The sequence below is a fragment of the Thunnus albacares genome, chromosome 4 (genome assembly GCF_914725855.1).
Source record: "Thunnus albacares chromosome 4, fThuAlb1.1, whole genome shotgun sequence".
Classification (NCBI taxonomy): Eukaryota; Metazoa; Chordata; class Actinopteri; order Scombriformes; family Scombridae; genus Thunnus; species Thunnus albacares.
This window is the reverse complement of record NC_058109.1, coordinates 24,952,695-24,980,642: the sequence shown is the minus strand read 5'-3', so window position 1 is coordinate 24,980,642 and position 27,948 is coordinate 24,952,695. Positions and strand designations below refer to the sequence as shown.

The 27,948-nt window shown below is 38.3% G+C and overlaps 1 protein-coding gene across 1 annotated transcript; it reads right to left on the bottom strand.

Annotated features, from left to right (window-relative positions):
• Positions 1-160: 160 nt before the first annotated feature.
• Positions 161-26,445, bottom strand: vstm2l (V-set and transmembrane domain containing 2 like). Its single transcript, XM_044349487.1, has 5 exons — positions 26,383-26,445; positions 25,815-26,202; positions 3,918-4,087; positions 1,552-1,596; positions 161-1,323 (listed from the first exon to the last, which is right to left on the bottom strand). The coding sequence occupies exons 2-5, from the start codon at positions 25,927-25,929 to the stop codon at positions 1,009-1,011; spliced, it is 645 nt and encodes a 214-aa protein (XP_044205422.1). The 5' UTR covers positions 25,930-26,202; positions 26,383-26,445; the 3' UTR covers positions 161-1,008.
• Between the last annotated feature and the right edge of the window lie 1,503 nt (positions 26,446-27,948).

Below are 27,948 nucleotides of genomic sequence, written 5' to 3'. Positions count from 1 at the left end.
CACAAAAGCCATTATCAAATAGATCTAATTACTATGTTGAAACATTTCCAAATATTTCTGATTTTTTTTTTGTTTCACTCCAGCTGAAATCATGTATCATAGTATTATCAGTCCTTTCAACTAACAGAAGTACAGAAAAATCAATGGAAAGGGACCAAAGTCATTTCAAATGAATGTATTTAACAGAACAGATATCAAACAGCAGCACTTCAAACAAACACAGTCAGGAGGAGAATGTGATGCAGCAATGACAAACAAAAAGTTATATTTATATTGCGGCTGAGAGAATGAGTGATTAACATACGAGCTGTGCTTCTTGAGTCATTTGGTTACGTAGCACAGAATAAACTTTAATTCAGTCATAACAGTAAAAGTTTACAGTGCCAGGATTGAATATAGACAATAATTTACATACAGTATCATCTTGACGTGATGAAGGCATACATTTGTATTTTGACAAATATTCTAGTTGTGATTTAGAACGCTAAATACAGAGTTTCCCTTCAAAGTGTTAAAACAAAGATTGCATAAATAATTTAAAAAAATTGATAAATGAAAGATGCATATTTTATTCTTTATTCTTTAGAGAGCATTTATATTGAAATACTGCAGCTTTTGGCATGTGCTTAGTAGAAGAGTAGAAATGAGCCATTTCCAAAGGACAGGGTCTGTTCTGTGTCAGAGAAATTTATCTGTAAGGAAATGTTCTGGATGCTTGGCCAATGAAGGAGTCCTGCTCAGACAACATAAAAGTTTTTCCTTTGTTTTTACAGCCTTACTGTCACTTAAACATCAACTGAATGCAATAGGAAAAAGCACAGACACAAATAACAAAGCGACAAAAAGAACATATGTACTGTCAATAAAATGCTGCCCTTTATTGGCATTCAACAACATTGGCATCCAAACAACAATATTAAAGATAAGACAAAGAAAACACAAAGGGTCCATTTAACGACTGACGCCTCAACCCTGTGGTGACGTGTGTGTGTATGTGTTGATGACATTCTAAAGCACACAGCTCTCATTGCAGTCAGTGGTGCTGTCAGCTGATCTCCTCTTCAGTTCCCTGCCCTCTGTCTGGTGGTGAGGGTGTGGGTGGACTGTGTTCCCCTGCGACCGGTGCCTTGGTTCCTGCAGCTGAACGTCATCCGACCCCTGTCTCCGCTCAGGCTCTACTTGGAGGTAGGCCCGAACACGGTGGTGCTGCGCCACTGTGCCGCTGAAGTCAATGACACGACACTCGTACGTGCCCTCGTCTGACGGCTTGACGCTGGACAGGCGGAGCTTGTGGGAGATGTTGCTGCCGGCCACTTTCACCACCTAATGAGGACAAAAGTAATATAATATAATACCATAAACCAACAACATAATTTAATGTTGCAAGCTAACTACACCTTTTTCTGAACTTTATAGAGTTAACATAGCATCCATCCATAAATGGAAACAATCTTGCAAAGCTTGCTGGGTAAGAAGCTTAAAAAAATCAACTACTTTGATATATTGACTGTGCTTTTTTCTAGTTGACAGTTGGTGCTAAATCAAACTCACACTAATTTTAGTGGCATCTTTGGACGTCTTCTCCAGGGGCACAACCTGCACAGAAATATGGATGAAGCATTAGCAACAGAAGGCTGATCAAGGCTGCACTTAAAAAAACAACAAAAAAAACAGTGGACATGTTTGATGTTTTCAGTGGGTTTTCTTAACAAAGTTTAGCTTCCTTGGATTTCAGTTCTGTTCCAGTTACCATTTTCTTTGGTGTTTGAGATTTATGTTTTTGTCTGCATGTGTATGCATGCTTATATGTGCATGTTTGTATGGGCACGCAGTCGACAGCACCAGGCATGTGAGCCTCTGAGCAGGAGAGTGTGTGTGTGTATGCAGAGGCACAGAGGTATTCTTTTGGGCATAGGTATGAATTATGCATGGAGCAGACAGAGATTTTGAAAATCTATTTCTCTCTCCGTGCCAATTATAGTGTCTAGAGGCACAACAGGGGAGCCTGAGTTCCCCCATGATGGGAGAGAGTCAACCTGTTCCCCCAGTGCTGGCAAATGCTAATCAGCAATTATCCCTTCGTTTCCGTGCCAGAGGGTTTCTGCCGTGGCTAATATTGCATTTCCCTCAGTCTGGTGGTATACAGTACGCTTTAGGTTGAGTTTGAGCAGTTCTGTCCAATAAAATGAACTGTAACCGCTGAAAAAGTGAAACCGCAAATGGACATAATAAATAAAAAAGGTTTAAGCTTGGAAGAAAAAATGTGGGTCGCTGAGTAAAAAAAGGTTTTGAATAAAATTATCACAAAAATGCTCTAACTGATATCATGAATAAGAAAATATCCATCACAAATTATGTTATGATAGGCTGCTTTTAAGGATTAACCATGAGCAAAAGTATCTCAATGATACAGATAATAAGCTCCATTTTGTTTTCCTTTTTACTGGAAACCACACACACACAAACAATATATTGTTTACACACAGAAATAGAGAAATGTATTTTTTCGAACATGGACGATGCACAAAGACATATATGAAACTTTTCAGTTAGACCCTTTATCACCACCCAGGTGGTTCAAAACTTGCATATTGATTTCTGTGCGGTACAGCAAACATTGATTGATCTTAAATTACTGTTAAACTCAGATATAAGAAAATGTATGCTGATTTCTACAGTGCCATTGAAGTAAATATTACTACTCTTGATGGGACACCAACTGAAAGAGAATCCCCTTATGAATACCTTGGTTTCTGGATAGATGACAAGCTGTGTTTCAAAAACATACTGAGGAAATGGTCTTTAAAAAAGTCTTTAAAAGCAAAACTGGCTTTTATAGAAATAAGGCATGAAGAAAGAAAATTGTTCAGTCAACCTTTTTATCCGTTATGGACTATGGTGATGTAATTTATATGCACTGATGTAATTTATATGCACTCTCGATGCAGTCTATCATTTGGCCCTAAGGTTCATAACTAGGGAAGGCTTTAGAACGCATTATTGTATTCTACATCAGAAAGTTGGGTGGCAGTCGTTGGCAGTGAGAAGAGAACAGCACTGCATTCTATTTACATACAAAGCTCTCCTTGGCAAACTTCCTGGGTACCTTACATGTCTTATTAACTACAGTTACATTTCACACTGCCCTAGGTCCCAAGACTATTTGATCCTTGAAAATCAACATGTTAGCACTGAGATTTGGAAATTGCCTTATAAATATTACTCTCCACACAAGTGGAACAACTTGCAGAAGATAGTAAAATTAGATAAGTTAATCCCTCTTAATCATTTTAAATCTCTTTTAGCTGACACAGGGCAGTGTAAATGCATGTGTTTTAATTGAGCTTTAACTTTTATGTGCATATATTGCTTTTTACTGCCTTAATGTGTTTTCATATTATGTGTTTTATTGCTTTTGTATATTGCTTTTATTGTTTCTTATATTTTATATTACTTATTGCTTATCTGTTCATATTTGCTTTTTATATTTGCCGATTATGTTTATTTCTTCTTATATTTTATATTTGTATTGTAATCAGGGCATCCTTGTAAAAGAGAGCTTGCTCTCAGTGGCCTACCCTGTCTAAATAAAGGTTTGAATGAATGCATGAATCAGGGTTAACGTTATACCATTTCTTTTCTTTTTTTCTTCTACTTGGTGCACAATTTATTTGGCATTTTATACATGAACATAAATGCCCATATGTTACCTTATGTAATTATGATTATGATTGATGCTTTTCTTAGGGTTTTGGATATGTGTTACTAAATATCTTAATTTATTTTTGGTATTTGGTGCATAACATGGAAAGAGTGACTAACTTACTTTAAGCACCATACACACTCAGTCATCACAAAGTACATTAATACATTCAACAACAAGAAAAAAACTTTCTTTTTAATTACTTCTTGCTTACATTATTAGTGATCTGTGCAGGCTTCTCTTGCCAGTCTCTGTGGTCCTTGATGTACCACCACTGGATCTCCAGAGAGTAGGAGGGAGAGCCCGCCCCGCGGAAGGAGCAAGCCATCTCTATATCCTCACCACTGTGCGTCGTGATGTCGTGCGGCACCTCTGTAAAGAGAGCTGGAGGAGAAAAAAAAAGAAAAATTAAAGAAAAGTTGAGACAAATGATGGGTTTAATACATCCCCAAAATGACAGAAACACAAATCCTTAAGATTTCTATTTCCACGAGAGCTCAGTGACAACATGTAACGGGTGACATGGCTACATCACACTTCAGCAAGAGAAAAACTGTGTGATACATGAGGACAAGGTGTCAGTAGCCAAGTAAATATAGCAATGGCAAATTCAGAAAGAAGGTATCAACTTGACAAACCAGAGCTACTTGTACCCTGACTATTTGGTAATAATTTTTAGGTATTATCCAACATGCATGATCAATTGCATTACATACTGTATATCCTGTAATAAGTACAGTTCTGTAGTTTTTATTCCCTTTGTTTTTTCCCCTACATCTACATTTACAGTTTGAATAATCTTTTTAATCTGTTGTCATCATTTTACAAGTAGTGTAAAGAGGGCAGAACTGAATAAAACTGAATATATATAAACTAAAATGACAGGGTGTTAAGGACATTATTTATCTACTGTCGATAGTACAGCAGCCTGAACTGAACATTATACAGATATACTAATTTGTAAGTGTCATTGCACTTCAATCCCACACACAAGACCAACCACCTCCATAGAGAACATCATTTTCTCTCTGGATTGGCTTTCAGTAATGGTCAATAATTCATCATAACAGCACATTTCTCATCACATATCATCTGACTCAGAGAGTGTGAGTGTGTGTGTGTGTGTGGTGTGTGGGGGGAGCACTTGTAATCCTTCTGGTGTATAGGAGCTCAAGAAAATAGAGACGTCAACTGACCAAATGCTCCTTTATCTGTAAACACACATTCAGCCGACTTAAAACACACTGTAATTCATTGTTAATCCACTTCTACTCAGAATGGTGGGGAGAGACCGCCACTCCACAGCGTACCATCTGGTGATTGTGATAAAATAAAACAAAGAGAGACAAGACAAAAGAAAACATGACTCAGGTTGTTAATGGATGATACTATAATTGAGTTAAGGAGCACTTACAACTTGGGAGTTCCTTTAAAAAGCTCCCCCCCCCCCACATGGTCTGGAGTTTTAGATGTGACAAATTTCACTTGAATGCTGGAAGGATTTTGACTGCCAACTTTATGTTGAAATAAATATGGTCCGTTTACATGATTACAGCTTTTAATCATTGCTACAATACTGTATATTAAGCCTGGAGAAGACATATAACTGATGGACACATTGAACCCCGATACCAGTCAGAAATGACATGAATTTAACCTTTATGGTGGTTTTGCTCTTTTGTACAAATAACTTCTATACATGGAATCAATACACAATCAGCATACACACCATGCTGAGCTTTTATGTGATGAAATGTCATCTCATTATAGTCAGTTTAATGTTGCACATGCAGTATTCATAAAGTACTGATTATTGTAATTATGATATGGTTAATATATAGTGAAAATCCAAGGTAATCTGCATTAATTAGATAACTGCCCATTTTAGTCATGTTTTCACAATCACCACAACAAATACACACTTCTTTCTCATCTTGGTCAACTCTTACATCCTCTCTCTCAACCTAAGTGACTGCATTAAATATATATGAGCATATTTAGGCAAGGTAAGTTCATTTGTATAGCACATTTCAACAAGGCAATTCAACGTGCTTTACATAAACATAAAAGGCATCAAGACAAAATGTAAAAGCAACATAAGGCAAAATAATTTTTTTTTTAAAGAGTTAATAGAAAATAAAAATAAGCTAAAATAGAATAAAACAAATAAAACAGGAGAATAAAAGTTACAGTGCAGTGAAAGATATTAATAACCTGACACACCAGATGGTTTGTTACACAGAAACATCTGAGAAGTCGTCCTTGGAAACTGTTTGGAAAAGGCCAAGGCACTTTCAAAAAATACTTGGCAGGTGATTGAATGAACCATCTGTCTATCACCAACTTACCTTGTGAGGCAACTGGATTCTTGCAAGAAACATCATAGGACGCTTGTTGGTCCACACCAAGCGGGTAGCTCCCAGTCCAAAAAGTGAAGCCAATGCGAAATACCTTAAACCTGCATTCTTTCTAATGGCCAGCAGGGGGTGACTCATACAAAAAGAAGTCCAATTGTATGGAAGTCTATGGGAAAATGACCCTACTTGTCACTTTATTACCTCAGTAAACACTTTCCTAATGAGTTTATGATCTCAATCACTAGTTTCAAGTCTTCTTCAATACAGCATGATATTCATTTAGTAAATTATGGTCCATTTACAGTAAAATAGACGATAAAGCAGGGTATGCTTTAGGGTGTGGCTACCTTGTGATTGACAAGTCGTTACCACAGCAATGTTGCTTGTGTCATATAACCATGGTGTAACCCCAGATTCACAATGTAGGCATAGCTGCCACTATTTCAGTGTGTTTTCAGTTCATGAAAGTTAATTGTAACATGTTGGTCACCTAAAAGTCTTTTTCAGTGTTTGGTTGTACTAAAAGACCCTCTAATGGGGTCAGCTGGTCAGTTTTTCCGGGTAAGTACATTTTGTTTAATAGTTTTAAGCCTGTTTTTTGCTAATGAAAATTAGCATTAACATTTTCATACTAGGTTCAGCTCCACCCTCTCATCCAAATATGGTCACTTCTTGCTCCACAAATCAAAGATGGGATGGTCAAATCCCCAAACTCGAGGCTTCAAAACGGCAGTCCACAAACCAGTGGGTGACGTCACAATAACTACGTCCAAATTTTTTTTTACAGTCTAGCGAATAACTTGAAGCCTGACAAGATGGATTCTTGTGTGATCTTGTGACGTCATGATCTCGCAAATCCAGCTGTCTCGCAAGGTAAAGAATAATCAAAAGCCTCAAATTTAATCTAATAAAAGGCAGTGGTAAACAGAAAAGTCCTCAGCCTTGATTAAAAAGAACTGAGAGTTGCAGCAGACCCTAAGTTTTCTGGGAGTTTGTTCCAGATATGTGGAGCATAAAAACTGAAAGCTGATTCTCCAAGTCTGGATGGTTCATAAGGTAGCAGAAGATCAGAAATGTATTTTGGCCCTAAACCATTCAGTGCTTTTTAAACCAACAGCAGTATTTTGAAATCAATTCTTTGACAGACAGGAAGCCAATGTAAAGATCTGAGAACTGGAGTGATAAGATCCACTTATTTGGTTTTAGTGAGAGTTCGAGGAGCAGCATTCTGAATCAGCTGCAGCTGTCTGACTTGTAAAGACACCCTTACTGTAGTCAAGTTGACTAAGATAAAGGCATAGATATTTTTATCAAAATCCTACTGAGAAATAATTCTTTTAATTCTTGATATATTCTTAAGGTAATAGTAGGCTGACTTTGTAATTGTCTTAATATGGCTGTTGAAATTCAGGTCTGAGTCCACGACTACACCAAGATTTCTGGCTTGGTTTGTGGTTTTTAACATTACTAATTGAAGCTGAGCACTTATTTTTAATCATTCTTCCTTGGCTCAAAAACAATTACTTTAGTTTTATCTTTGTTTAATTAAAGAAAACTCTGGCACATTCAATTGTTGATTTGTTCAATGCACTTACTCAGTCATTGTATTGGACCATAGTCCCCTGGTGATGTGGTTATGTAAATTTGTGTGTCGTCTGCATAATTATGGTAAAATATTTTGTTGTTTTCTATAATCTGAGCCAGTGGGATCATGTGGATGTTGAACAGAAGAGACCCCAGAATGGAGCCTTGGGGAACTCCACATGTCATTTTTGCCTACTCAGATGTGTAATTACCTAAAGTAAACCCTGTCCTTTAAGTAGGATTCAAACCAGTTTAGTACAGAAAGTCCCACCCAGTTTTCCAGTCTGTCTAGAAATATGTTGTGGTTGAGCACTGAGATCCAATAATACAAAGACTGAAATTCTGCCACTGTCAGTGTTTAAGTGGATGTCATTGAAGACCTTTACAAGAGCAGTCTCAGTGCTGTGGTGTGGTCAAAATCCTGACTGGAAGACATGAAAACAGTTCTTTGGTGCTGAGAAGTTGTTCAGCTGTTGAAAAACATTTTCATTAATTTGACTTAAAAACGGGAGATTCGATATGGGCCTGTAATTGTTCATTAGTGAAGTGTATAGATTGTTCTTTTTTAAGAGTGGCTTGATGACTGCAGCTTTCAAGGCCAGTGGGAAGAAACCTGAGAGAAGACATGTGTTGACAATTTGAAGAAGATCTGAAGCCATGCAGTTAGAAACATTTTTGAAAAAGCCTATAGGCAGAATGTCAAGGCAGCAGGAGGAGGATTTCAGATGTTATATAATGACTGCTGAAGCCTCAACTTTTAAATACATTTTTGCACAAAATGACTGTGTGGACACACTGTGGATTTTGGCCCCTTTCACTTATATTGAAAGCACATTTGAAGGGGATCTTTTAATAGACAGTATGAACATGAGGAATGATTACAGTGGGAAATTTTCAATCATTTCAATGTTCATTTGGGCACCTGACTTGTTTTAAGATAGACTTGAGAAATTGTGAACCTATTCTTTAAGGGAGTATTTGGAAGTAGTGCAACAATTAGAATCAAATACATTGTCAAGTTTCCTCAACAATACACAGAACCTATAGAGCCTAATTTATTGTATTTATTAGGTGAATTTGTAGTTATTTATAAGTATTATAATTATTATAAGTATTATATAAGTATTGTGTATTTATTTGTAAGTATTTATTCTGATGATCTCTGCTGCAGCCTCTTGAAAGCTCCCACTTTACACAAAGAGTAAATATAAAAAGGCTTTACACAGTAAAATTCTTAAAACTCATTACACACACCCACACATTGAAATTTGAAGGAAGACTTCTACATGAGCGAAACTTTAATACATGATCTACTCACTCTGGAGATTTGACAGCAGCTGTTATAAAATAGTAAAAGGTTCTAGAGACAGTCTTTGGTACATGAAGTGTCATTACAAAGTAAGCTGTGACTTCTTTGCTTTATGCATAGATAATATTCTACGATAACGCTCTTTAAGAGCCTAACCCTGCAAAAGAGAGACAGGCGGGAAATCTTCAGAGCGGGTGAGCAGAGAGAGGAATCAGTCACTGCATCTGTAATTGACAAAGCTGATCCGGGGATGAACAGGAAGATGTAAGGAAAAGCCTGAGAATGGAGAAGCTGCAGAGAGGGCTTTGGTGCCATTTGACTGACTGAGCCCTCAGGAGTCTTGCCCTTGATGCACCGCTGCTTGCGGCTGGGCAGTGGCCTCATTTGTCAGGAGGAGGCGTACTGTAGGGATGGAGCCGCACAGAGGCCAATAAAGGAGAGGACGAGAAAAGAGAGGAAAAGAGAGAAAAGGACAAGGGCAGAGGTGAAGTGAGGTGAGTGTGGTGAGAAGAAAGCGCTAAGAAAGATCGATGGAAAAGTGAGGAAAAGTGATAGGAAAGGCTGAGAAGCTGAAAAGCAAAGAACCACACATACTGTACAATGATAAGAAAGAAAAAGACCTTTAGAAAGGCTTGTTAATACAGGAACGACAAAAAGTACCCTAAGTAGTTTTGACTTTGGTGATCCCTGACTTATCTTCTAGCACCACCAGCAGTTTGGCATGTTTTCTCCACACACTCACAGACAAAACCGTCAGCCTATGATAAAACACAGCCGACCACAATCAGAACGCTAAAACACCAGCAGCTGCTCAGATAATCAAAACTTCTCTCCAAAGTATTTTAGAAAAGAAACATCATTAAAACATCGCTGTGACCTGCAGGCTGACAGTGTGATAAAACACAGCTTTTATCATTCAGAATGATAAAAAAAAACAAGCAGCTGCCAAACAAATTGAAATGTGACTCACTAGTTGCCTTGATGTGAGGGGAACAGATGATAAGAAGCACAAATGCTGTCCAAAACTTTATCAGCGTTCAATCCATAAGAAACAAAATCTCCAAAAGTAGTGAGTAATATTTCCTTTTTAAATCCATGTTTAATTTCAAACTGTTATACAGTGTTATTTGTATTATTATGAATTGTTCAAAGGCAGAGCCCTGTGGGACTGTAGGGGTATATTTTAACTCCCTCAAAACCACAAATGCCAACCTCAAGGTGGCACTAGAGGAAAAGCCAGGGGAGCAAAAAATTCAGTAGGTTTGTTGCTCTGGAGACCATGAATATCTCTACTAACTGTCAATCCATCTTGCTGTTGAGGTATCTGATGATTTGATGAGATATTTCAATCTGGACCAAAGTGGTAGACTGACTGACATTTCCATCCCTAAAGCTACACCTCTCGTGTGGCTAAAAAAATGGAACAATATAAGCTTTACAAAGATGGGATCTATTGCACAATTGGATTGGATTGGATTGTGCAGGTGTACCTCATAAACTGGAAAGCCATTGTATGTCTCATCTCAATACCCAACTTATTGCAAATGATTAGAAACAGCAATAATGCGGCTCATATAGCCTGATAATATTGTGTTGTTGGGCCCCTGGTGAATTTATATTGCACCCTCTTTTAACCACAACAGTGGACACACTGCACCTGACACTCGGGCTGCTCTTCTGCTGCTGCTGAATGCTGCCACTATATTCACACAGTAAAACACAGTGAAAATCAACATATTTACTAGAGTATATATCCCTGACATTCTACTGAGACAACGATTGAAAGCCACAATCAAAGCATTCAAAGACTTGTGTCTATTCTTACATTTTCAGCTGAGAAAAAAAAAAGGTGGCTCGATTATAAAGGAGAAACAAGATGTCTCCATATTTCATATTCAAATGGTTGGAATGTTTTCCTGATCATTAAGGAGTATGCTTTTGTCATTTGGCAACATGGAGGTCCATTATGTATGAGCAGACAGCACTTGATGGTAAAAAACAGCACACGGTACACTCTAGCCACTGGAGACTACGTCTTTCTTAAACTTTTCCTGTCATGTTCTCCTCTATTATGCAAATTATCTTGAGATTGAAAAATAACAGATGAGATGCATTTCAGTCAAGCTCAGTCTACCTCTCCAATCCTGTTCCATCTGCATCCTACATTAAGATACTGACAGATACAAGGGCAGAGAAGATATTTTCTTCCTTTTTCTCTGAGGCCCGCGTTAAGAAGCAGCTATCATCTAGAGCGTAGCGCATGCAGTTCTCACGGACCTGTCAGCTACAAGTGGGTCATGAGAGGTGTGTTATACAACACACGGCCTGAAGCTATTACATATAGAAACACACAGCCTGAAGGTATGGTAGTATGTAAGAACACGCAGCATAATGCTGTGATCAAAGTGAAAGCTATTAAAGGCTCTGATAACCTATTTTCTCAAACAGCTTCTCACAACAGTATGAGTGATGAAATGCTACATGAATACATTATTTTCTGCAGTTTGAACAGTTTTCGTTATTTCACATGATAATTTTTGTACCACAGAGGTTGAATCATAATGACTCTTCAGATTGCCATGAAATTTGGTAAACACATTCATGTTCCCCCTAAGGATGAATTCTAATAACTTTGGTGATCTCCTGACTTTTCCTCTTTTACTCTGGTGTGGCTTTAGATGCTTAGTCTTAATTGAAACCTTGCAGAGAGTTGATTATTGTTATTAAAGCAGAGGTAAATGGTGACATAATTTCTACATGCTACACAAGGAGCTGGAGATAAAATAACGTACTTATAATTATTACAATAAGTACATTTAATATTTTACCTGGATACACAAGACAGTTGATACATTTTACTGCTTCCTAAGATTTCTTGTATCTTCTTCTTCTACTTTAAAAGTGAAGCCACTTACTCAAACAAATAGAAACTTCTACAGATAATGAGTGTTTTCAACTATCACCCTTCTAGGATACATTATTAAGACAGATGAAAGGACAGGAAAAGGAAGGAAGAAGTTATATATATATATATATAGTATAGATATATAAAGCAGACAAATGTTTGTTCAGTGTAATATTTTTGATTTCTGTGCAGCTCTGCATAACACAAAAGGAGACGAAACACGTTAAATGCTTCCTCTCTGATTTCTAGTGATTCTGCTGCACAGTGGGAGGCCTTTTCTAGGACAATTTCCTGTGGCACTAACTGTTTCTTAGATGCCACGGTAGACTGTAATCACAGCTGGCATTATGATTCACTTTCATCATGTCTCTCCTAATGGCAGGAAACTCTTTCAGAATAACAAGGCAATCCAATCTGAACTGAGCTAGTCCAAGAAATTCAGAAATAGCATCTGAGGGAATGGTTCTGATCATTATTATGTAGTTAAAGAATCCAGAAATGATTCTGTAACATAACCAGACTGCGAGGAGCTCACAGTAGCAGCAAGTACCTACACAATATATACAGCAACTAGTAAGCAGACAATTATTTATAAAACATTACACAGTAAGGCTAAATCAATACTTGGTGACACAAAAGATAAATGTCTCTCAATCATTTGATTGCGACAAATTCCTTTCACTCTGATGCCACAAATTTTTTATTTACCAAGTCAACTCTAACACATCTTGAAACTGATTTCAGCAAAAACAACAACACAAAAGTTTTCACCTGTCTTTTTATGATTTCATGTCCAGAATTCTTCTTTTTATAACAGTATTAACTTTGCATTTCAGAAACTGTAAATGTGTTTTGAACTGTCCTCCAAGTGAAAAAAAACATTTTAGTCTTTTTTTTTCTTCTTCTATATATCTTATTATTCAAGGCTGGCACGTCTTCTCTGAGATGCATGATGAAGAGCATGGAGAGTATGACAAAACTTATCACAATGGCTTGTAACTTTGAACTTATGGTGCCAGAGCTGAAGCCTGGAATAGCAGAGAGCTTCACTGTACATAAAATATATGACCAAAACAACAGGAGGTGGCATTTCAATCATCTGAATTTTCTCAGTATGCAATGCGGGTGCTGGCACTTTTTTTTTGTCCTCATGATACAATATCAACAGCTAGCGGCAGAGACAGACAGCAGCATCTGTCACTTTGAACAAGCTGCGTTCCTACAGACGAAAAAGATGTTTGTGGAACACAGAGTCAAAGACAGAAAAACAAGATGTGCATATAGGGATTATAAAAGCATTTGTGAAAACACAGTCTTAATTGACTGAAATAGTGCTGAAATAATTACCTTATGACTCGGTTAGAGATGATGGATAGAAAACAAATTTTGATAATTGATTATTTTTGTCACTTACCAAGTAAAACATGTACACATTTCCTGTTCACACTTTAAGAAAGGCTAAGATAAGTAGTAAGATTAAGATAAAGTAATAAGAGGATGAGAAGAAATAAATAAGTAATAATGTAATTGTTGCAATATTTCTGTAAGTTTAATGTTACTTTATTACACTATTATACCTGCCCTGTTAGCATAATTTAGCTAAAGGAGCTAATGTTAGCCCAAGTGTGTTCCCAGTAAGCTAGTGTTAACTTCAGTCTGAGTTAGCGGGGCATGTTTCCGAAGCGTGAAAGGCAACACTCCACACACCTTGTTTGGAAGATGGCATCGACCACAAGCAGCAACTCTGGGCTTCAAACTGTTTCCAATGCAAACCATTCAGTGACGTTACACCTCGCTATGTCCATCTTTATATACAGTCTACGGTTCATATCATAAAACCAAAACATTTATAGTCATAGACTAAGTAAGATTTCTGTCTTTGTTTTTTGTGTTTTGTAGACTAAACATTAGCATTGCTTAATTAAACCAAGTTCCTTATATTAAATAGGATTTCACATAATTTTGTGTGATTGTTTGCAACATCCTCTCTGCAATAACCTGCAATAGCTTTTTTAACCTAATTGCCCACTTGGGGGTAGCAAGAACAATCTGTAAACACAACATTGATATACTTTAACTTTTAGATTTAGTGGCATCTAGCGGTGAGGTTGCAGATTGCAACCAAATTTCTGCTGTTTGGTGCCAGGCAGGTAGCATGCAGTGGGTTCATCAAAGCCTTTTAATGAGAACAGCTCCCTGTTGCTGCTATGAGAGCAGTGAACCGAGTGAAGTGAATCAAAACAGTGAAGTTGTGGACCGGAAGACAAAAAAGCTTAAAGAAGATATAAAATTCCTTAGAGTTGAGGAGAACTGCAGAGTTGGATGATGTGTCTGTCACTACAAGCAACCCCTCTGACATTAAACATAGTCATTTAATCTATTGTTATTATAAAACTTTTGATTAAATCTGCTTTAAAAATAACCTTAAATGCATTTCAAAAATATATAAAACTCTTTTGCAATCACAACCAAAGTAGAGTATGAAGGGAGAATTAATGAATCTAGCTGAATCTCCACAGCCATCTGAAACCATAGTGTGAAGTCAAAGTTAAGACAAGGAGAGAGCTGCACAGGGAGTCCTTAAATACACCCGAGAGTCCAGAGTTACAGTAGGACAGGCTTATAGCAGCAAGGTAATTCCTGCACTTTCCCATTTTCCCAGCCAATAAGACCCCATTTCTGCAAACACAAGATCTTCCTAAATTTTCCACCTCTTTCTTTCTCTTGTTTAAATCCTTTCTTAGCTCTTTCTTTCTCTCGCCGTCTATCTTTCCAGGTCAGTAACATCTCCCACAAATCTCCAGCTCGTGTTGTTGAAAACACATTGCTTTTTAACTCTTCTATCTCCGTTTTCTATTGCCCTTTCATTCTTACTTTCTACCTATTAGAGGTCTCTAATACCTCTTTTCTTCATGCAAGCCTCTTCTATACTCTCTCACCTTCCTTCCTCCTTTAATTCAGTTCCCCTCACTTTTTCCCTTCTCTCTACCTCTCTGAGTGGGCAGTCTGTGTCTGTTGGCTCTCTGGTGTCTAGCATAAAGAGGTGCTTCCAACACTCTGAGTAGCTCAATACATCTGGAGCCTTGCCCAATGACTCTGGCAGGTGTTCAGCATCTTGGGAGACTTCCTGTGTGTGTGCCCTGTGGCTTGTATTCAGCATACAGTGTGTGTGTAGATGTAGCTGTATGTAGCATTTGAAATGCATTTTAGAAGATGTAATGCGTAATATTTTCTAAGCACAAATCAACCATAATGGTGTTGCTGAGTGTTTCTGTCACATGTTTTATGTGAGTCTTAATGCACAAGGTGTCCCTATCTAAGAAAGTAATGGACGAGGTGGAGGCGGAGAATGCCGTGATGTGAGGCCTAGATGGTCCTCTTAAATTATCATCCTGCAACATTTAACGCACATATGGTTTCTCCCTCACATACACAGACATACAGAAGCACACACACAGACCAGTGTCTTCCAACCGCACAATAAAGATCAAAGGACAAAGAAAGAACTTCTCCCCAACAGATGCAGCAATTTATGGAAACATTTTCTACATTATGTGATGGAAGCATTACAAAAAATCTGCAGTTTTGAAAACTGCTAAGTCAATTATCAGACAAAATTACTATATATTTTCAAGTGCTCTACTTACGGTTATTTTTCTGATAAGTTGTGATATTGCAATTTTTGATGTTTGTAGTGGCTGTATCTAAAAGACTAAACTATGTACAAAGATACAGTGACCAGACGTCCCGGTTTGTCTGGGATTGTCGTGGTTTAAGGTTGGATGTCCTGAGTCCTGACAAATATCTGTAAAAACACTAAAATGTCCCAGTTTTCAATATTCACAAGCAAATTGTTTTCACCACAATTAAAATAATAATTATAATTGTATACTTGTTTTCAGTGCTTACATAAACGTTTAGCATGTAAGTTAAAGTTATTTTTATGTTATAGCCTATGAAGTTATTTATAGTCCATAAAGAGATTTGTACTTTTTGTTTTAAAAAAAAAAAGCTGGCAGAGAATGTGTCACAGTCAGCCACTTAGCCAGCAGTCTGCACACTGAAAAATGCCTTGGTAGATTTTGGGAGACAAAACATAATTTTTCATCTGCTGAGGTGTTGTCCATGGTGTTGAAAGGTGCGCTCGGTAGGTATGCTATGCGCTGAAATAACTGTCCCCCATCCTGATGAAACCGCCTATGGTGCCTGCACAAGCGCATACATGTTTGCGTGCCTGAACATGCAGTACACTTAAGGGTCCCGGTTTGAAAATATGGTCACCCTATACAAAGATACGCACATCCACAAAACTTCAGTGGGTAGGGCTGGGCGATAAAATGATAACAATAATCATCTAAATATAATTTTCCTCAATAGAAATATAACAAATGTTCCAGTGTTTCCCCTATAACTGTACAGGCCTGGTGGGCTGCCAGGCCAAAGAAATCTTTTTTTTAATGCCAAAAATAACCATTAATTCAGAAATCAATAGCATTTGGGGGCCTCTCTGTGTGGTGTTGTTTGTGAGTTAAACTCTTTGTCGTTGCCCGAGAAACTCTTGGTAGCGTAGCTTCATTTTGAGGAATAGGGCAGTGGGTGTAGCGAGTGTGTAGTTGAGTGAGTGTATGGTTGAGTGAGTGGCAGAAAAGACACGGCAAATGCAAGCAGAGCAGAGGAAAAGGTTAGCAGTAAGTCGTCAGTCTGGCAGTAAATGTACAGTACAGACTACAGTGTGTCAGTTAATAAACGCTGCAGCTTCTCAAGACCAAGAAAAGTCATGTCTGTTGTTTCCCCAACTGCTGGAAAAGTGAAGGGGTTTAGCTCCAAAGTTAGCAATAATGGGTTAGCCTGACTTGACGACGCTAAACAGAGAATGGAGAAATGTCTGGCTGCTGACAGACAGGAGGTGCAATCAAACCCCATATCATCCCCTTTGCTTTATTAAAGTCAATACAATACAATAACCCTATGGCTTGTCAGTCTCCAGCTTGTTAATGGGGTTACAATATGCTTCCTGACACTCTTTCAGTTTCACCCTTCACTAATGGAAACGTTTCTTCACTTGTCTGTCAAGAGCCTTGTTAGAGTGCTTTCATGGAACTTTGATTTAATTGTCTGTCAGAGGTTCTGTCTCAAGTGTGCAGAGACAGAGCGTCTGTTGCTTTCCAGAACATGAGAGGTGAACTTTTCAAGACTTCTTGATTTCTCATTTAAATTAAGCTTATAATATAAGTTGTGATGACGTCAAATTTCTTCAGCACCCAAATGAATATTATCCCTCAAAACTTCCACACATTTTTTTCCACATGTGCTTTTCCAGCACATACCTCACTCATTTTATGCTTCTCACATAGAGGGTCTGTAAGGGTGGGAATCTTTGGGAATCTAATGATTTTATTGTATTCAGATTATTGGTGTTGTGATTCTATTCAGAATCGATTCTCAAATTCAAAACCTATTCTTGACTTAGTAAGTGATGATCTGTATGATCTTGTAGGGTTGGGCGATACGGCTGATAATAAATATACAGTATATCACAATATTATATATCACATTATTGTTAAAATATTTTCCAGTATCTATAAATTTGATTGATTAATTATAGTATTTATTACAGTACTGTTTACTGTGTTATGCTTTACATCAGAAAAAAACTATTCACGTTTAAAACAAAATTTTGTTAGTTTTTAATCATAATTTGCTTGAAATCAGTAGACTTTTGTAAAGCTACAACACATACGATCATACTGTCTTGACACAATCAAATCATGCAGGGCCCTGATAAATGCCCCGCCCTCCTGCCTCTCCCATCCTTTTTCCTCCTCCTCTCGGCTTTATCGATCTGACAGTTGTCAAATTGCCTCTCGGTTTGCTATGCAGGCGCCCTCTTCAACCTGCCTGTGAAACACGACTTGTTGACAAACAGAATGTCTCCCAGCCGGCGTCAAGCCCTGACAAGCCTGCTCAGCACACATCTAACTGTTTCCTGACTTTAATCACAGTAGCGTCACCAGAAATCAATCCCATAACCTTGGTAGAATGCTAAATCAACACAAAAGCTGACTCCACTGGTAAATTATCATGGCCGCCAACAGGCAAAGTGAAAACATTCACTTCTGAAGTGAATATTGACTTCTAGGGAAATCTGAAGCACACTGGGTTGTCTCATATATAATGCTGTATAGCTGGCACAGAATAAGTTTGCTTGGCTTGGCCTTTTCTAAGTATAGATTTTCATAAAGATGGTACTGTCAGAGCCGTCTTCCAGCAGAAGCAGGGGACCCTTGTTTGAAGATGCAAGTACAGTACATGCATTTTTAAAATGGTCCTCCTTGGAATTTTTCACTATATTGCTCTTGGAGCAGTGATAGAAGTGAGGCCACGAGAACGCAGAGGCGGCTCCTTGCTATCCACCAAAGACTCATTAAAAATGAAACAGGGAGAAAATAATGAAAGAAAACTATGCGGTGGAGGATTTAAATATATAAACAAATGAACGTACACTGCTCAAACCCAAAAGACACCACTCTTAAATATTTTCTCATTTTAGGTCCCAGGCAAAATGAGAGGGATAAATCCAGCCTGAGTGCCAGTGTGAGGTCAATCCATCGATCTTCTTTTCCTCTCTGCCTCTCCCTCCCTGCAATACTCTGAGCTTGAGCTGTTTGAGGATGACTAAATTACAGAGGGCTTATTAGCATGGACGAGAAGCAAGTGTGACATCCGTATCTTTGCTTGTCCGTGTGTGTGTGTGCTTGTGTGTATGAGCAAGAGAGCGAGACAAAGAGAGAAAAGCTTGCAGTGTAAGCTTGTCACCAACCCTGCAAGCTTCTCTTTTTCTTTGTCAAACCTTTCCAGGATAAGGTTGACTATATTTTTCACGCTGTCAACAAATCCCATGCAAAAAGCAGAACCAACGATGTGTCACAAAGTACTTTCATTAAGTCAATTTGTTCCTACGACAGACAGAAATCTTTAAAAATGGATCACAACTATTTTTAAAAAGGGCCTGGTAATTTTCTAAAATTGCTGGGCAGGATAGTTTTTAGTTTTTTAGACATTGTATGTGGAACTGACTTCAAATAAACTATAGTGCCCATGATAATGAAAGAACATGTCAACAGAGCTGCAACATCAATTAATTGATTAGTCGATCAACCGAAAATTAATCAGCAACTATTTTATTAATGGAATAACTGTTTTAGTCATTCAAGTCAATTCATTAACAATGGAGGAATGATCAATATCTGGCTACACAGGCAATACACGTTTCTTGGTTTTGGTCTTTTCATCGTGATTTGTTGACAATAAGAAAAATATAGAACATTGCCTTTAATTTTTTACTCTCCTCTTAGTAAGAATGGGTAAATAATGTGGTAATTAATTTGTGTTCATCTTTTTTTCAACTTGAATTATTCTAATGTTCTAAAAGACTTATAATAATACAAATAATGGAAGAATTTAGAACACATGTTGTATATATGCATGAAATCAGGAACTTTGTGCCAAAATGTTTGCACATACTGTACCTTACAGTCATGTAAAAGATGTCGAAAGAATGAGACACAAAGGGACATTTGAAGTTAAACACTAGTAGCTGTGAGAATTGTGAAAATCCTTCTCGGGGTTAAATGCAAACATTTTTTCACCTGAAAAGTTGCCACCTTACGGGGACAGCTGAAATCAGGGTCATTAACTCAATGCTTCCATTTCAGTCACATCCGCAGGGCACTGAAGAGAAGAAATGATTCATTGGGAAGAAAAAAGGACAGACGCTGTAAATACCAAGACATAAAAAAACAGCTAACATCATAACTTCCACCAAGGTGAATGTAAATAGCCCGTGAACAGAATCTTTCTGGGAAGAGGTATTTCACTAATTTGATGAATGGCTTTAATAATCAGGGAAGACTCACGGGAACGGTGAATGAAACAAGAAGAAGCTCCTGTAATAAAGAGACCTACTGCAGATATTTATCTTGATCTTAAAAAGCTTTAATCCTGCATGCAGATAACTAACTAGTGAGAGTTATGTTTGGTTTAGTTTGATTAGTGAATATGGGAAAAACATTCAAATGTCGCAGCACTGGTTTAGAAACATGTTTTAAGTGTTCACGTAATTCCAATGAAAATGATGTTATTTAGCAGCAAGATTAAGTCAGTTTTATTTAGTTATATAGTTATTTTCATTGACATTAACACTGGCATGTTTATAATGTTGCTATATATTACTTAAAGTCACAGATGAGTCAAACATTATGTCTGCAGCTCTCAATACTACTATCAACCTGATTTCAAGAGATTTCTATACAGCAGTTACTAGTGACAACCTATAACTAAATGTGTGAAAAACACAATAACACTGATAAACAAAAATAAGTAGTCTGAATATTTGCCAGAAAGTCAATAATGCTGTATTTGGTTCAGAACCAGCGGTAGGGCAAACAGACAGCAGTCTCCTTAGGGAAATAACTGCTCACTGTGAGACCTTCAGCCGCCATTCAAGGTGGAAGGTAAAATAATGAAATAAGAATGGAGCCGGTAATCAAGCAAGCAGCTGTCTGCCTGTTGCTGCTGATATTCCAGGCCTGCGGAGTGAATTTTTCATAGCCCTTGAGACAAACAAGCCTCAGAGGCTATTTCTGCATGTGTGTGGCAACATGAAGTAGCACGTGTTGTTGACAACACATACCGGGGCTTGGAGCCATTTTCAGGAACACACACTATCTGGAGTCCCCAGAGATGTAAGATAACATCATGTTCTGATTGACTATGTTGCCCTTGAGAACCTTTAAGTGATGCTGTGTATGTGTTCATGAGATGGGACAGTTAAGCACAGCAGTTACCAAGTGAGTTTACTATAAGTGAGATCATATAAACAGTTCCTCATCACAAATGTACTATATATTCTCCATCCTCTTGATTGAAAAAAATCTGTACATTATTTGCTATCACTGCACTTTTTACTGAGCAGAACTGAGCAGGTTATCCAGGTGAAGCTCTCTCTGTCCCTGGTGTTTACTGCGTGCAAAGAGATAAGGGCCCACACAAAGCTCACTACAAAGTGTCACAGTTCGGGGACGATTTCCTCCCTCCTTTTTTTAGTGGCAAGTGATTTCACTTCTCAAAGACTTTTCGCCTATGGCAAAAACAATGTTATCTGCTCCCTTCGGTGATTCAGGACAAATTTTAAGAGCTCAACCTGTTATGGCTGGATCAGTTAGTCAATTTTGATAATCACTTAATCTTTTCCATGATTTTTTATGCAAAAAATGCCAAAAATCCACTGGTTCCATCTTCTCAAATGTGAATATATTTAATTTTTTTTCTGTCATATGTGAGGGTTAACTGATCATCTTTCGGTTTTGGACTGTTGGTCAGACAAAACAAGTAATTTGAAGACATCAGCTTGGGCTATGGGGAAAATGTGATGGGTGTTTTTACTCTGTTTATTTTTATAGACCAAAATGAATTTATTATTGGAGATAATAATCTGCAGATGAATCGATAATGAAAATAATTACTTTTTTTAAAGCAAAGAGACAAGACTAAGCATTTGGCTCTTTTATATGAGTGTTTTGTATGTTGGGCTGCAACTAACAATTATTTTCATTATCAATTAATCTGTTTGTCCATAAAATGTCAGGAAATAGTGAAAAATGGCCATTAAAATTTCTTAGACAGTGATGTCTTCAAATGTCTTGTTTTGTCTGATCAACAGTTCAGAATCCAAAAGATATTCAGTTTACTGTCAGGATGCAAAAAAACCTTCAGATCCTCACATTTGAGAAGCTGCAACCAGTAAATGTCATTGATGATCAAAATAGTTGCTGATTAATTTTCTGTCAATCGACTAATCAGTTAATCAAGTAATTATTGCAGCTCTAATTGTCTGTATTCTTAATTAGATAAACCTTAAATGAAAGTTGATACCTTATCAACAATGAACTCTGATCAACAAATTTGATCCTGATGTTGAAAAAAACCCAAACTGAAAGTAGATTACTTCCTCTAAAAAAATATCTCTGGAAATACTTATTGTCTTTGGAAATTTTTATTTTATTCCTATGGATTTCACAGAAGGATCTCTTATACTTTTTCAACCGTGGGTCATGAGATCACTGTGTCACCAGAGGAAGCAGCTGTCAATTCAAGTTCCGACATGTTAAACTCCTGTCTCCAATATCCTCTCGAGGTGAGCACTGATTCAACCATCCTTTCGCTCTCCTGCTCTCTCCTACTGAGCCTCCGCCAGCACCCTCTGCTGTGACAGCATGACTGTACAATCTGTTGCCCCCCCTCGCACAGTCAGAGCTCCATTAAATTGAAAGCCAATGCAAACTGCCTGGGCTGGCCGTCCTCATTAAGAGGACACCAAGCAGAGGACTGGCAGAGGATCCCAGACACTTTGGAAGCCTAATGAATTGGTACACGCCCCCACACTGTGAAAGTGGTACGCTCAAGATGGATAACAGGATGAACACTGCCAAAGAGCACTAACATCGCAATGTCTTCCGCTGGAAATGAAGTGTTTGGAATTGATCATGAAACCACGCGCGGGGTCATCATTATCATTTTTTGTTCCTCACCTCCTACAAGGACAAAACCCCCCCACACAAGAACACACATGCACTAAACCTTCGGCAGGTGAGCAGCGAACTTACTCTGACACATATAGCACACAATGAGGTGAAGTCAGTGATCCACCTAACCTGGTCATTTGTCTTCACACAGAACGTTTAATTTTGCGTTGCAGGTGATTCGATTTATGCTTCAGCTGAAGTGGAAATAGGGGTACGGGGGCCAACCGGGCCCAAGCCAGATGCACTTATCTGAAACAAACGAGTCTGGGCTGAGTATAACAAGCACTCTCTAGAACAGTGCATCCACCATCTCTGCTCTACATGAAGGCTCAGCTCCCCCCGCTTGCTTGGGCAATTTATCAAAGAGACCGATTTTTAAAAAAAAACTCTGTACTCTTTTTTTCGGGTGGTGGAGCCATTGTTGTTCAAAAGTGAAAATACAAGGCTTTTATTTCATTCAAGATTATTTTTTGAATTTGGTATTGAAAACCTGAACAGCCTGTTTTTCAGAGGAGTTTTCATCCCTTTTTAAGACTCCACTCCCTAAAGGCTTTACTTCTTTATGGCCAGTTTGAGACATGGAGTTGGAAAGAGAACACAACGATTATAGCCAATTTTAATTAACTCCCTCTGGGAGAAATGCTACTAATTCATTTTCTAACCTGTCCAAGACAGTCAATCCATTTGGAAGTGCTGCACACCGGACTCATTTATAGTGATCGAGCTAAAGCTAACTTGCTAAGCAGAAAGGACTCAGGGGACAGCTAGTGAGACACAGTGATGAAGTGGTTATAACACACTTTAATTAGATAACAGTAAATCTATGTTTGGAGCTGCTAGAGAGGTTAAATAACTTGAAGGTAAAAATGCCAATTACGTCCCAAAAAAGCTGACACTGATATAAATAACAAAATTAGCAGTTGTCTGAACATTATTATTTAACAAACAATAACATATTCAAGGATTTATTCACCTACAGCATGAAACTGTGGTTTCAATCACTATTACCTGTAGGTGAAAATATATACTATATACTCATATACTAATATAGGACTAGGATAGGAATATAGGACACAAACTAATCAGTCACTTAGCGACCCAACAAAGCCCTGAACAACTGTAAACTCATACTGTTATTTGTTTCAACAAGAGCTATCCAGCTGTGAATATGAAATATGGTAAAGGTGCTACAGTACAGTAAGAGGGCATCCAAAGCTTTCACCCACCTCTATAAAAAGCACATAGCACAGCACAGATCCCCTCTCTCATTTGGGCGCCTACAGGAGCAGTAATTTGTCTTAAGAACACTGAAGGCACATACCCTTGTGCTTTTTTTTAGTTTTAATGGTTCACCTTGGCTTGCATCATCTTACAAGTTGCCATTTCATGAAACCTTCAGCCACATAGGCAGTATGGTTTTTGCCTTATATGAATGATGTATTATTTAAAATACAGTTCTCATATAGAGATCATATTCCTGCTTTCTATAATTCTCTACAAAGTGTCCTAAAAATTAAAGGTATACTATGCAGGATTTGTCGGTTGGTGTTTATAAACACAAAGCATTCAATGTTGGCCCCTCCAGAGCACCAGACTGAGAGAGAGAGAGAGAGAGAGAGAGAGAGAGAGAGAGCAGCAGTGGTCAAGCGAGCTAGAGAGTGAATGAAGAGAGGAAGCAGCGCTGGTGAAAACAAAGCCGTGAATCAGAGAAATTCAATGTTTTTTTCTGATTGTTTCACAGCAGTTACGTTCTAAAGCACAAATAAACACACCCAAGCCTGCGGGAAGGTGCCGCATTACTGGATTTTGTGTGAATTCAGAACTTCATCCTGTCCACTGTGGCCTCTCTGCTCTGTGTGTGTGTAGCTCAGTCCCCCCCTCAGTCAAGCAGACACACAGACCTGCAGCTCTTTATACATCCATGATATGGAGACAGAGAGCAGAGCGGAGCAGAGGAGAGAGACAGAGACAGTGATGTAACCTGGTCGCTATGCTACATGTCCCAACATCACACCCTGTGTGCTGTTATTGGCTGGGGGCTACGCACCCACTGCCCAAAGGCTGATGCCCAGAAACATCATGAACACAGCAAAATAATAGGAAAATACAGGCGGAGGGCAGAGTCTCTATATATACATACTGTACACAACCATACACTTCTGGTGGGTCATAAGTGATGATTGAGAGGGATTATTTTTGTATGAGTCTATACATTGTTTTTTAAGAAAATCCTGCACAGTATGCCTTTAAGTGACTGCTTTGCATAGAAGATAGCATTTTAAATCTAACTAGCCTAGACCTAAATCCTAAATGGGAGTGCTGGGTCAAAGAAGAGTGTTCGTGCCAGGAAATGCTGGTGGTTTGAATCCCTGATGCGGCAGGGTTAAGAGTTATCGCTGTTAAAGTGTCTGTAAGCAAAGCACTTGACCCTCATATAATTCAGTCTTCAGTGGCTATGAGGTGTGATCTTATGAGTACAGTATGTATGCAAAGCTGGGCCTGAAAAAGTTCATCTGTTCTGTGTAAAGTTGATAATATTCCCTTTAATTCACTTTATGCCAAACAACGCACAAAGCTTATTTTAATTTTAATCGGGTACAACACCGTTCAGCTCATACAGGTGAACAAAGAGTTATTTATATCCTGAGAGACCCCACTGTAACAGTCATAATCCTTACAAAATATAACTATCATACATAATGGAGGCTGTACTGTAGCTATTTGTTTTGCTCACCTTATTAAAGCTGAAGTTAGTCCATCCCCTGATATTGCATCTGTACAATTTTTATATATATGTAATTTTAAACGAGGGAATTTCTGCAGAAATACGTACACACAGCATTCCTGAACACATAATGACCACCAGCCTCTTGAAGCTCCCGTTTGCCGGCTGAAGCAGCTTAATAGGCTACAGTTGTTTTTTTTTTGAAGTCCTTCATGAGGCGCCTGAATTTGTCAAGCAAGATGGGTTGTGCTGACATTATAATGAATCAATTTGAATACAAAATATGAATGTGGAATGTGTTCACCAGCTCTTAATAAGTTAAAAAGTTATTTCTTCTATTTAAAGCTTAATCAGCTTGTACTGTATTCAGCCACTTTCATGTGGACTCATTAAAACATAATAAAAGTGCGATATTCATACGTTTAATTAAGACTGATAAACACACCGTCAGGTATCTGAACTAACCACAGACAACAATAAGAAATAGTCGTCTATTATAACAAAAACAGAAAAAAGAGATCCCCACCAGAACAATATTCACTGAACCCCACCCAGTCACCCCCCATCAAGAGTGAATATAATAATATTAATGGCTTCTTGACCTATAAAAACTAGTAGCTACTACAAACAGGGGCATAAAAAACTTACCATTTCCAGAGATGTGATTGTCCACCTCACTGTGTCCGACGTTGAGAGCTGCGTTAAGTTGAATGTAAAGTCCCGCGTACTGTAAAATCCCTATTATCACTCCAAAGGCTCCCATTGCTTCAGCCGGTGTTTCGAGCAGTAGTATGAAATTGTCACATTAGGTGGAGAGCATCGATGAAATATCCCCACCGACGCTGAGTAGCCCTCACAGACATAAAGCTGAGACAGGAGGGGGAGAGACGCTGCTGCTCCACTTGCCTCTGCGGGAGGAGATGATGCGGCCAGCGGAGGCGGAGGGAGAAGCAGCGGGGAGACAGGTGCAGCGGCTCACACCGGGAGTCAATTAGGCGGAGGGATCTCACAGAGACGTTATGGCCCGTTTTGAATCCTGTTAACTCAATCCAGGCAGTGACATTAAAAATATAGCTTTCAAGAAATCTTGTACAATCTTGAAAACTTGTACAAATATAATATAGAAGGAGGGAAACACCCCTGTCACTGTTGTTTGTTTTCACACGGTTAGACTAGGTTATAAGCTAATACAGCAGCAGGTATGAGAATTGCTTACAAGTTTTAGTTGAGAGGTGAAAGGAATAGTTTGACCTTTTGGGAAAATATTCGCTTTTTTGTCGGAAGTGAGATATATTTTGTTTGTTTAAAGGTGCAGTGTGTAGAATTTAGGCATCTAGTGGAATGGACTTGGCAAAAATGGAATGTAATGTTCACAAATATTATAGTTTCAATTAGTGTATAATCACCTGGAAATAAGAATCGTGTTTTCATTATCTTAGAATGAGCCCTTTATATCTATATGGCCAGTGCAATATTTTTATTCCTATGATGGCTAAGTCATGACCGACCCTACTCTGCCTCTGATTGGCTTACCCTGATATTCTTATCCTAATGCTAACCAGTCTCAATCCTCATGCCTAAACCTAACCAACCTAACCAACGAAGGCAACGAATACTAGCCAGTCAGAGGCAGAGTAGGGCAGGTGATGACTTCACCATCCTAGGAGAAAAATGGCACAGGAGGCGGGCCCTCTTCCATGGAGGCTGCCATGTTGCACCGCCATGTTTCTACAGTAGCCCAGAATAGACAACCCAAACACTGGCTCTACAGATGGCCTTTTACATTTTTCATGAGTTTCACAGCCACCATAGGTTCTCTTACACATAAGATACCACTAAATCCTACACACTGCACCTTTAAGCTGTACAAAAAAGGTTATTGTTGTGAAGGCTCACACATTTGTTGTTCACTTTGATACAGCAAATCATGACTAAAGCAGGTGAGGTTCATCCAAGGCCTGTTAGTCACCCTGCACAGTCAACAAAATCCAAACCTTTTTGTATCAAGAGTCCTAAAGAGTGATAAAGAGGTGATTAGATATGAGTCTGTGTTGAGCTGTCCAGGACTGACAATGCAAACATAGTCTGGAAAAAGTGAAAAGACAAGTGGCCTTTAGCCAGTGTTCTTTTTTTCCCCCAGTTTGACAGCCAAAAGATTCACGTTTAAGGTGAAGGACAATGGTCTCACATTGAGACATGGAGACAAGGAGGAGACTATTCTCTTTGTCTCTGGTATTTTGTTAAAGTATGTTTACTTTTGCACATTACGAGTGCAGTGGACCATTCACACTGACCAAAACGATCATTCTGCTGTTCTCATTTGGTGACAAATAAAGTAAAATGCATGATGAGAAAATTATGATGAAAAAAGGCCTCTGTATATTTCTGGGTTTTATAATGAGAGATATATCACATTTAGTATGGCGCCTGCATACGCATTTGTTTTTGCTCAAGTGTGTAATTAATTATTATCAAAGGCAAGGGAACCATTTATCCTGCTGACTTTGATCCATCTGTGCAAGAGCCTGACATGTGGAGCTCACAGCATGCATTTCTGAGGGGAAAAAAAAATCAACATTTTTTAAATTACAGTTTTAACACACTGAAACTGTTATTTTGATCACCCAGGTTCATATATTTGTATTACAGTCATGTGGGGCCATAAAATCAATTTGTTTGCTCCAACTTTAATGAGGTATTTAATTCCAAGGCACCTGCTGTCTTATGTTAGTGTCGCTAATACCGGAAAATTATTTGTTTGGGGTTTAGACATTTGGGACAT

Excerpts from the sequence above, each read along its gene's own strand:
- vstm2l (XM_044349487.1), bottom strand. The coding sequence starts at position 25,929 with ATGGGAGCCTTTGGAGTGATAATAGGGATTTTACAGTACGCGGGACTT. Across the intron at positions 4,088-25,814 it reads CAATCACATCTCTGGAAATG|CTCTCTTTACAGAGGTGCCG; the intron begins GTAAGTTTTTTA and ends TTTCTCCTCCAG. Across the intron at positions 1,597-3,917 it reads CTGCACAGATCACTAATAAT|GTTGTGCCCCTGGAGAAGAC; the intron begins GTAAGCAAGAAG and ends ATTTCTGTGCAG.